At 38.8% G+C, this 12053-nt stretch overlaps 1 protein-coding gene across 1 annotated transcript in view; it reads left to right on the top strand.

Annotated features, from left to right (window-relative positions):
• Nucleotides 1-450: 450 nt before the first annotated feature.
• DNAJC1 (DnaJ heat shock protein family (Hsp40) member C1) overlaps nt 451-12053 on the top strand; it is a 214825-nt gene continuing 203222 nt past the window's right edge. The window contains exon 1 of the mRNA XM_060097700.1: nt 451-908. Coding sequence (XP_059953683.1) covers nt 705-908 — 204 coding nt within the window. The 5' untranslated portion in view covers nt 451-704. The remainder of the gene's footprint in view (nt 909-12053) is intronic.

Here is a 12053-nt window from a genome sequence, read left to right as displayed (position 1 = left end):
CTTGGTTCAAATTTCATTTCTTCTTCACCTCTCTCAAAAGGATACTTTAGACAACTCACTAGATTTGCCCCTTTCAAGTCCTAGGTTCAATTCCTCCTCTATCTTTGGGGATGGAATAATGAAATGTGTGGAACAGAGGCTGTAATCAATAAATGTTTTCAAACATACTTTTAGTTTTCAATATCTGGGGGAGGGTAAGAAGGTAACTGTTTCAGGGATATTTGGGATCTTCCAGGTGGATGCGCGATGTCTATAACCGTCCACGTCTCTTAATCTGTGTCAATACACGCACAGCTTCGCGGAGCGCGCCAGCGACTGAGAGGCATTTCGCGGAGGCCCAGCTCTGGGGCGCAAGCTTCTCTACTTCCGGCCCCGCCCCCTCTCCCGCGGTTGCTAGGAGACGTGATGTCACCGGAAGCGAGGCCTGGGATAGGCTAAGGCGAGGGGAAGCCTCTCCCACCCCGTGCAACCTCAGCGCCCGGCGCTGGCTCGCCAGCTGTTTGTAGGCCTGGGTGAGAGGCGGGGGTCCGCGGAGGGTAGAGCCGCCCGCGGCCCAGCCTGTCCGTCAGGCTAGGACCGGCCGCGGGGCGGGCGACTCCGGGGCGGCTGCCCGTGCTTCCGACTGACAAGCCCGCGCTGCCCGCCACGTCCCTGGTCTCGGCCGACGGCGCTGCGCGGCGGGTGACCTCTCCGAGCCCCGCGCGATGACGGCGCCCTGCTGCCGGCTGGCCCGGCTTCCTCCGCGCCCCCGGCTCCGGCTACGGCTCGTGCCGTTCCCGCCGCCGCTGCTGTTGCTGCTGCTGGCGGCCGCGGGGCCGGCGCGCGGCTGGGAGAGCGGAGACCTGGAGTTGTTTGACTTGGTGGAGGAGGTGCAGCTCAACTTCTACCAGTTCCTCGGGGTGCAGCAGGTAAGCGGGGCCGGCAGGCAGCCCGCCCGCCCGAGGGCTGCGCCTCCGGGGCAGAAAAGTGCGGGTCCAGGCGGAAAGGAGGGGGTGGGGCGGACTCTGACCCAGTTTCCTCCGAGGGAGCCGGGCACGCGGGGCAAGACTTGGTCATCCTGGGCTTGTCTGCCGTCCTCAGCCCGATCCACCAGGATCTCCTCGTAACCAGTCTCAGAGGGAATGACCCGCCTTTCCCAATTCCTCACCCTCCGGCTCCCCTTCTCGAGTTCCGGTCTCAGTGACAGCAGTCTCAGTGACAGCCTGGACGGTGCCACCAGCCTGGGGTGGCGATCCCTTCTCTTTCCTCTGCCATTCTGGGGGAGATCCTTGCACCCAGCTGTGCAGGAGGAAGAAGGAAGAGTGGTGTGGGTAGATCTTTTACCCTCTCCTTGCCTGCCCCGTGAATGTGGGAAAGAGTAGTCGTGTCTCCCTCCAAATTTTCACCTTCCCAATTACACTTATCCATATTTTAGCAGCCTCCTTTCCTCTGCCTTTCCGGGAAGATAGGAGTACATTTTGGTTGGCGTCTGGGTTGCAGAAGTTTTTCTTGCACTGTACTTTGGAATCTATGTAGCCTGTTGGATTAGGCGTTTGTATCATAGTTTAGAAATCTGGAGGAACTTGAAAGCCTCTACAGTGTTGGTCCTGGAAGTCATAGAAGGAGCCATCAAGTGCTGGGGCAGTAGAGGCACTTGGGGTGCTCCAGGAAGAGAAGTCCAACGAGTAACGCAGGGTAGTTGTCTTTTTCTTTTCCTTTCGTTTCGTTTTCTTTCCTTTTTTAGCTTGAGACTTTAACTTGTAATGTCCGTTTGTTGCTATTTACTTACACTCTGGGACTGGTGAATGAGGGTAGATATCCCGTCTCTGACGCCATTTTACTGGTTTAAGAATTATGGGGTTAAAGACAGAATTTCACACGATCTGACTGAGCCCTTCATAAAATGCTTTGAATAGTTATGGGGGAAAAGTGTTTACCAACAATTGTCATTCAAGGCACACTTCCCGTGACCAGATGTGAAGTGTACATTTCACTCCTACAGGTTATCATAAATTTGTGTGAACTGTTGAGCTTAACACTAAATGGAAATTTACTTTTCAATTAAATATATATATTGAATATAAAATAGCAGTTGCCATAGCACCATGATTTTAACGAGTTTCAATTTTGTAACTTATAAAGTAGTTTAAGAATTTCACACTTCAAATTCTTCTGTGCAAATGATTATGTGGCAATTGTCTGTAGTCATTGTCTTCACCTGGTGCCACTTCCTGCTTGTAGAGACAAAGTATACCTCATTTCAAAGTAAATGGTGTCTCAATACGTGTAAAAATCACTAGTGAAATATAACTCTGAAGACTTTTAAGAATGCCTTTAATATTGAGAATATTTGTTAGAACTTATCACAATTGATTAAATTCTGTAGCTAGAGTCTTTTACATAACCTATCCAAAGATTTTGAAGATATTTTCCAGTTATTCAAGGAAAATTAAGCCCCTTTCAGAGAATACAGAAACTTAGTAGCAGTGGTTTAAATTTTAGATTATGTAATCTAGCTTGCATGTGAACTCTCATAGAATTTTCACTTATAAATTCATGCAATTAAATTTGCAGAGTTAATAGGCAGTGTGAACAACCAGAGCATTTAACTATATGGGCAAAGATGGGAAAATAAAGAAGCATAGGTAATTGAGAAGATTCTGTGGGGAGGTAACATTTTAATAGAAGGATCCAGAAAATTGTTTTCATCTGTGTTTCTCTACCCAGTTGTGTTGAATTGGAAAGAATGCAGAAGAAACCTTATTCTACCTAAGCAGGGAAACTGATCGGAATAGGTTCTTTACATTACATTGAACCTTAACTTTCTTAGGAGACTTTCAGGAGACCAGAAATTTGGTAGAGACAAATGCAGCCTGTCTTATGTCCTTAATGTGTAATTTTCAGGCTAAAGCCAACCAGTCTCTTCTTGACTAGCCAGACATGAGGAACCAGAGCAAAGTAGGTAGGTTACTTAAGAGTGGTGACCTGGCTTTAACACACTTAATCAGTTTTGTTGTCCATTCAACAGAGATTTAGTTCATACCTACTAAATATTAAACACTGGGAATTGACCAGTATGTAACACAAAACCCCTAGACTCATGAAACTCACATTTTAATAGGGGGAAACAGTAAACAACCAAACAAGTAAATATAAATGTCAGATGGTCAGAGAAGTCCTCAGAAAGAAGTAAGGGAGTGAGCCATGTTGATAAGTGCATTCAAGGAAGGCAAACGGTTAAGCGCAAAGGCCTTGGAGCTTGCTTAGTATTTGAGGAACGGCAAGGCAGCCAGTGTGGCTGGAGCAGGGTGTATGGGGAGGACAGTAGTAGATGAGATCAGAGTCATGGGGGGTGGGGGAAGATCTTGTAGGGCTTCAACGTAAGTCTTGAGGACTTTGGCTATTATAAGTAAGTTGGGGATCAAGGGGTTTTTGAACAGAAGAGGTACATAATTTGACTTAAATTTCAAAACGATCACTTTATTGAGTTGGAGATCAACGATATGTATGTTATTAATTATTGGATAATTGTGGTGTAGAATGTAGAATGGACCTGGGTGGTGCAAAGTGGTCAGATTCTGGATATAATTGGAACATAGAGCTGACAGCATTTGGCTGATTGTTTGAATGTGGGATGTGGAGGGGGGGAGTGGGGAAGAAAAGTTGAGGATAATTCGAAAGCTTTTTCTAAACCTCAGAAAGTGAGTAAATACTTGTCTAATTGCACTTGCCACTTACTGAGATGGAGAAGCCTGGAACAGAAGCAGGTATGGTTGGGGGAAAATCAGTAATTTGGTTTTGGTCATGCCAAATGTGAGGTGTCTAATAAACTTTCAAGTTGGTTATCTAAGCCTGGAGTTGCAAGGAGAGGATTTGGGCTGTGCATAATAAATTAGGGAGTCCCTGGCACTTCGTAGGTAATTTGAAGCCACAAAACCAGGTAAGTTCACCAGGGGACTGAATGTAAAAGAGAAAAGAGGGGTCTGGGAGCTGGACCATGGGAGGAACCAGCAAAGGAGAAGAGGAAGGAACAGCCAGCGAAGTAGCAGGCAAATCAACAAAAGATGGTTTCTTGCAAGTCAGGTGAGGAAAGTATTTTAAAGAGGAGAAAGCAATCAGCTGGGCTAAATGCTGATGATAATTCAAATAAGATGCGTTCTGAGCATTGACTGTTGAATTCAACAGTGTGGAGGTCATTGGCTACTTTAAAAAGGGCTGTTTCAGTGGAGTGGTGAGATCAATAGATGGGTTACATTGGGTTCAGAAGAGAAGGAAGGGGGCGGAATTGGAGACAATTAATAGAAAACAACTTTTTTTTGAGATCTCCGTACCCCAAACTAGACTCCAGGGATGATTAGTGACTTAATGTGGCATCCATTTTATCCCTTTTTCCACCAGGTCTAAAGTAGTTTGCTCAGTCACTCCCTAAACTATAATTGGAATAATCAATTAGATTATTAGACTTTTCGAACTTGAACTAGGCTTGAATTAGACTTCTAGAACTTGAATTAGACTTTTAGAACTTGAACCAGGCCACTTACTGACTTAGGACCTTGTCAAGTTATTACTTCATTTTTAGGACAAATGGTATTTTCTTTCTTTCTTTACTTCATAGGAGACACTTAAATATTTATTAAATGAAAAAATATGAACATGGTAACTAAAACTAAACAGTAATTCACCGAATGAGTAATTGCTTGACTGTTTTTATTCAATAGGTTATATTTATATTGGCCTTTTATTGCTCTCATCCAGCAAAGGAATCCCTCTCCTTGTATTCCCAGGTTTCAAATTGGTTCTAAAAGCTTTCAAAGGGATTCCAGAAGTTTTTAGTGGAGGTATGTATACAGGTGACATACCAGAGGCTCACTCTATTTTTTAGAATGGCTTTGATTGTTCACAGGGCATCCAATTTGGATATTGCATCTTTTCAGAGGATACAAGGTAGAAGATTAGGAGAATGTAGGAGAAAAGGTGTGTTATTGAAATACCTCTCATTAGTAACTTAAATTCTAGGTCCCCAAACAGTATTTATATTTATTCTAACAGCCCCTGCTCCTTGGATACCTGTATTTCTTGTGGGATCAATTTTTTTCATTGTCTTTTGGGTCCATGACTTTCTTTATACTTTGTACAGTGTTCTAGCCAACAATAAATACTTCATAGTAATTAAAAGTCTGTCAATTGAAATTGTAACAAAGCTAAGTTAGCTTAAATTTTGCAGCATTTACTTTCTGATGAAATCAGAGTAATTTTCTTGGTGCCAGTCATTACAGATTCCTATTCATAGAGCTAGAAAATGTCTCTCTTCCTCTTATACAATTTTTAATAACTGCATCCTTACATTCAAATGAATGCTAAAACCTGGTTAAAAGAAGAAAACTATTGTTAAGCGACATGTGCTTACAAAATGTTGGATTTTAACTTTTTAATCAGAATTAATAAATCTTGTAAGCTCTTTCAGTCTGTATTTCAGATACACAGAATGTACAGAGTAGCAGCCTGTATAAGGGAGGGATAGTTATGGCACACTCATCCTGCAGATATCCAAGGGGAAGGACTCCCTTAAAGAAACACTGCTGATCTCTTGACCCATCTCTTACATCTTTCCGTGGATGAGTTACCTTGTTGGAGGGTGATCACCTTTGGTCTGCTTTGCTTGACTGGGGAGAGCTAACTAATTAAAAAGCTAGAAGTAATGAGGCTCATTCTTAACAGACCAGTAAGGCAGTTGTTATCCTGGCCAGACTTTCTCTTGAGTAAACTGTCTCAAAGTCTAGGCTGGGATGGGAGGGCCAGAATTTCTAGCAAGCCCACTTGGCTCCTATACGTCATCTCAATTCTCCAGTAGCTTTTCAGCAATAAAGGTGCTATTTGATCTCTATTTGCCTGACTTCTGTGTTCAGTTTTTTTGGGTGGGAAAAGCACAAAGTCATTAATGGGGGCTTCTCAAACCCCGCCATAGGGGTTTGAGAAATAAAGAGGAAGATCTGTTTCATAAGTGACTGGTGAATCTGTACTGTGAGTATCAGTTCTCTCCAGTGATCCTTGTAGATGCCACTGAGCTTGTGGTGTTAGTTGAATATAGTGCAGTCTTTTCTCTAGTAAGTCTATTCCCTTGTAAATCTATGTCATGTAATAATCACTCCCCCATTTTCATTGTAGAATCCAAAATTATTTGTTGATTTGGAGAGAGGGAGATGTACAAAATCTGGAATGGTAGATAACCTTGCAGTCATTTATATTTCTGATGTAAAGCATATCATATATAGAGTTAGAGCTGAATAAATACTTGTTTAGTTGTATACATATTTGCATCAGCTTGGATTATTGTAAAATTGATTTACTTTTTTTATGTATACGCTGTTTAGTGGAGGTTGCCTGGACATATTCTACGGGAAAAAGCAAGTTTATTGGGAAACTTGCCACATAATCTAGAGCTGATGGAAGAGAAATCCTCTTCTAGTTGTAAGTTTCTGTTTTCTTTTTATACTATTCTTTTTTTTTAACACTAATTATGAGAACAATCCTAGAATAGTGTGTCTTTTATTATTCATAGATACACCCTAAGCTGAACTGGGAAATGGAATTGTCCTTTGTTATTACAATTATTCTTAGAGATACATTCTAAAATCTTTTTAATAAAAGTCACCATTTTACCCAGTGATTGGTGTAATGTGGTGAATTTCAACATCATATGTTTTATTCAGTGTTGGGAATGATACACAGGGTAGGATGGAGGTGAGGGTAGGTACTTGGCTTGATGGTTGCTGAGAGAAGAACCTCCATGGCAGTTGTAAGTAACACCAGTTGATAAAATGCTTGGTATCTGTATTAAACATGTTCTCACTTATTCCAAGACTATATGGTCTTGGGAATCTTTTTCTAAGTCAGGCATTATTGGGTCTATTTGGACAGTAATGACGTCAATTAATTTTACCCAGAAGTAAAAACAAATCCAAAGCCTTTCTTTTTCTTTTCTTTTTTTTTTTTTTTTTTTGCGGTACTCGGACCTCTCAGTGTTGTGGCCTCTCCCGTTGCGGAGCACAGGCTCCGGACGCGCAGGCTCAGCGGCCATGGCTCACGGGCCCAGCCGCTCTGCGACATGCGGGATCTTCCCCGACCAGGGCACGAACCCGTGTCCCCTGCATCGGCAGGCGGACTCTCAGCCACTGCGCCACCAGGGAAGCCCTCAAAGCCTTTCTTGTATAGAAGTGTGCAGAGATGGAAAGAAAGGAGTGGCAGTGAGAAGATAGACTTCTGAATGGGTGAAGCAGGACCCTAGACCAATTGATAATGAAGCTAGTCATATGTATTTTCAAAAACCTTTCTTTATTTTCATCAAAACACCTACTTGTGAAAGATGGGTCCTATACTAATGAATGTAAAAGTATGATTATGTTTTAAGTAACATCATGGTATTCCGTTTGAAGAGCTAATTTTTTTTTTTACTTATATTTACTGAAATTTTTGTCTGAGAGTGTTATTAGCACTTAATTAGAAACTTAATCTAGGATTTGTGTCTCATTCTCATCCTCCTTAATACTACATTAAGTAAGGTAAGGACTCATTCACTTACTCAGAAAGTGTTTCTGGTTACCATCATCCAGCAACTGGAATCTCACGTGTAATCAGGCATGTTGCAAAAGCAAGGCATGCCGCTCTCTACATTTCTGGTTAGAGAGAATATGTGCATAAAACAGTATGCTTCATTATTAGACAAAATGCCCATTTTAGTGCCAGTGAAGCAGTGGACATAAAGCTATGTGCAGCTACATGGTCAGCTAATAGAATTTGAATTAAATATTAAAGGTAAGAGTTTAAGATCAAGAATTAAATAAAAGGACACGTGTCATGGTATAAGCAGCAGTATTAAAATGGAAAAGAAGCAGTATTAAAATGCCACTGAGTGCAAACACTAGAATTCTAAAAGGAAGTAATTAATTAAGCAAATTCTGGAATACATACAACTCCTGATTATAGAAGGTACAAGAATTTTAAAAAGCTACATGAGACCCCACTGTGACATGTGTAGTAAGCAGTAGTCAAAATGAGTTAAGACCAGAAAAATTGTTGTTGTCATTTATTGGGAAGGTCTGAACAGACCATAGAGAAATCCTAGGGTCCATATATGTGCCTGCTAAGGAAAGTAGAGGCTTCATATTTCTAGCCAATACTTAAGGACTTTATACCATTAAAATGGATCAGGTTAAGGAAGCTATCTCATGGCCAATTACCAAGAAGCCTCTGACTTTTTGGAATTAAAAAAAATGCACATCTTATTAGCAGTTATTTTCAGTTACCACACTTTTAGTTAACATATAAAAGATTAGTATTTAGGTTCTTCTCTGACTTTAAGTAGTGTTTTGTATTAATATTGGTGATTAAATTTGATTTAAGGAAGTTAATATACGTATGTATAATGTAGGGTGACTGGAACTTGTTCTTTGTACTTAAGTGTATCATATAGAGTTCAAATGATTGCCATGCTATGCAGTTCTATAGTAGTTATACAGAATTAGTGTGACTTTTTGTATCACACATTTGCAAGTATATGTTTAACTTAGAGTAAATTAGATCTTGAAATTAGTTTTTGTGGAAAGCTTTGCAGGTTTTCAACAATGCTGCCACCTCTCAAAACATTGTTGAAACTTCTTATTTTGCATTGCTTTAAAAGCCTGCAGCATATTTGGCAGATTTACTCATTAATAGTAAACCTTTAAGACGGATTTGATTTTTACCTATAGCTTATAGTCATTTGGAGCTAAATTTGATGACTAAATTGGATTAGCAAGCTTAGGTAAGTACTCTTTGGATTGATAAAGAGATCTGAAAATAAATTTCAAGTAAGGCTCATAAACTGGTTTGAGGACTGTTGTCAAAGAAGAATTCCAGGGAAGTTTGGAAGGGTATCAACATGAAGTAAATCTGTAGCCTTACAAAGCAACAGAATGTATTCCAGTAAATGGCTTTTAGAGTACTTACTACTTTGCGGGTAGCAAATTTTTAAAAGAATTTTTACCTATCAGAGAAAAATATGTAAATAAAAATTGTTAATTTTGGAGAGGTGGGAAAATACTGAGCTAGAAGAAAATATTTTAATTATTTGCCTGCTTTTAAAATGTAAAAGGATCATAAAAGTATTTATTATATAATACTTCTCTAATAATGCTAGTTAAAGCAGAGTGTTGGAGGAACCAATATAAACGTTAGGGATAGAGACAATAGCTGAGAATATCACTGAAGGAGAAAGTAGGAAATACACAGAAAGAGGGACATGTACACAGAAAAAAAAATACATCAATACAAATACTGTAATGGAGTAGTATCTCCATCTTGTGGCCTTCTTTGTATATTGTTGTTAAAAATGTTGAGGGGTTGTATTTTCACAACTGTAGGCATAAGTAAGCATACAGTATAAGTCAGATGAAAATATAATATGGGTCAGAGATTTTTTAGCAATGACCTTTGAGCCTGAGCTTCCCAGTTGGTGTGCAGTAAGTCAGTGTGCTGGGATGGTGGTGCCCTCCCTGGAGAGGCCTTAAGTTAACTCCAGTGTGTCTTACAAATGTAATTTTCTGTGAAATGCCATGGTATGGAAAAAGTTGGAAGAGCACTGTGAAGGCATGCAGTTATAATGTTTTTCTTCCAGGGAAAATTTTATAAGCCTGTGTATATATGTGTATACATATAAAAATAAAATTGTCCTATGTAATTACTCTTATCAAAATCTTTGCTATACTAAAGATCTTTGTTTAGCGCTTATAGAACCAAGAGCATTAGTTAACATATTGGTGAGTGAATCTGGATATAAAAGGAATCAAGAAATCTGATGAATTAGTGTCCTTCAGTTATTTGATTACTTATTCTGGATGGTGGAATGACCATTAAGTAACTATGGGTACTGCATACCCATAGTTTGCAGTAACTCAGAGGAATACTTTAATGGTTTGTAACAATCTGTGTGAAGAGGATACAAATGTCTTTGGAATGTATAATTATACCAATTCTGAGTAGCCTTAAGTAATACTTTGTGACAGTAGGAGATCAGGATTTGTAAGTAAAATACCACCTTACTGACATATATTTCAGAGTTTTGACAGATGACTTTCTTTTTAAAGCCATTGATCCCTTAGAGCAGCACTGTGCAATAGATACATGATACAAGCCACATACGTAATTTAAAATTTTTTAAAAGTCACATTATAAAAAGTAAAAAGGAAACAGGTGAAATTAATTTTAAAATATATTTTATTTAATCCCATGTATCAAAAATATTATTTCAACATGTAATCACATTTTAAAAAGTTATTGAGACATTTCACATTTTAGCTTTTTTACTGTCATCAAAATCTAGTATATATTTTAAATTTATACTTCTTAGCACACTTCAATTTGAATACTCAATTTAGATTGAAAATACTTAATCTGTGTTGAGATTTCATAGAATGTGCAGCTAACAAGTAGATTCATGTAATCAAATTCTTCCAAACTAACAAGTAGAGTCATGTATTCAGGTTCTTCCAAACATACTTAAAAAGATTCCAGTAATGAATCAAGTATCATTAAAAAAATTTAAATATAAATGACTCAAATTAAATAAAAAATTTGATTTCTGAGTTGCACTAACACATTTCAAGTGCTCAGATATGGCTAATGGCTACCACATTGGATAGCACAACTTTAGAGAATGAACATTTCGGTGTTGTGTAGATATATCTAAATATTTTTGGATAAAATCACTGACTGCTGTTTCCATTTTGTCAGGGATATTGTTTGTAGGTTTTGTTTTTGTGTCTTAACTCATTGTGGTTTTTATTGTTTTGCTTTTTTTTAAGGATTGTTCCAATTATGCTATATATCATCTTCCTAGTTAGTTTTCTGTCCGTTTGGTCCATTCTTTTCTTTGGCCTGTAAAGGCTGTTAGTATAGTACATGCTGCTCTTCTAGGGACAATGGGTTCTGAACGTCCATGTGTAGAGGTCTGTCTGCTGAGGGTGTTTTCATTAATCAGCTTAATCCAATTTGGTCGTTTACTTTTGCTGACTAGCCTGTTATAGTTTATAATTCTTAAAGTGTTATTAAGTTAATATATTAGGTCTTTAATGATGCTTTGACCAAGAAATCACCAGTGTTCCTACTTTGTAATTTTAACTTTGAGGTTGCCAGTTCTCCCTAGTTATTCTGAAACTCACCCATCAAGTATATTATTAGTTACGAAATGTTCACTATATTCTGTACTGTCATCTATTTTGATTATTATAACATCTTTAAGTGATTTTAAAAAGGGATTTCCAGGTGCAGTTCTATTTGTGTGCGAGTCTTTTGGCTCATTATAATATCAATTAGGGATCCCAGAGTCATCCTTTTCCACTAGCCGCCTTTGCCATCTCCACACAGCTCCCAAAAGTACTGCTTTATTTTGGACTGATTAATTGCTGATCTTTTTGCTTTTGTCTTCTGTAATTTCATAAGTTAAGGAAGAGAAGTAGATCTTAATATTGATCATTCTTATACCTGGCTATTATTGTTTTAAATAGTCCTGTTATAGGAAAGAATTGCAGTGGGGTCAGAGATGTTAAAAACTCTACGCTAAGGGAAAAAAAAACAACAATGAAAATTGAAGAACGGATATAGAATCCTGAAGTTAGAAGAGACCTCACCAGTATCTAACCTGTTTCCTCATGTAGGAGTCTCTTCTGTAGCTCTCCCCAAAGATGGTCGTCCAGTCTGTTTGATTTACGTCTAACAATGGGGGATTATGAAACAACCTGTTAAGTTTTTGATAAAGTATTCAATGGGAATTTTATTCTTATGTAAGCCAAAAATCATAAATCTTATACTTACTTTCAACTTTATTTGCAATCTTCTTTTGGAGTACCTCTGAGTATATATTCCCTCTAAATTATTTTTCTGAAATGCCTTAACATAAAATGCACAAGAGAAATAATTACTTGTTGATTCTCTCCACAACAGTAGAGTTATTTAAAAACAAACAAACCACAGTTCTTTGTATAGCAGTTATACCTCAATAAAGTTGTTTAAAAAAAAATACAGGCAAGTTGAGAAGCCTA

The sequence above is a fragment of the Mesoplodon densirostris genome, chromosome 4 (assembly GCF_025265405.1).
Source record: "Mesoplodon densirostris isolate mMesDen1 chromosome 4, mMesDen1 primary haplotype, whole genome shotgun sequence".
Lineage (NCBI taxonomy): Eukaryota > Metazoa > Chordata > Mammalia > Artiodactyla > Ziphiidae > Mesoplodon > Mesoplodon densirostris.
This window is presented reverse-complemented; position numbering and strand designations above follow the sequence as displayed.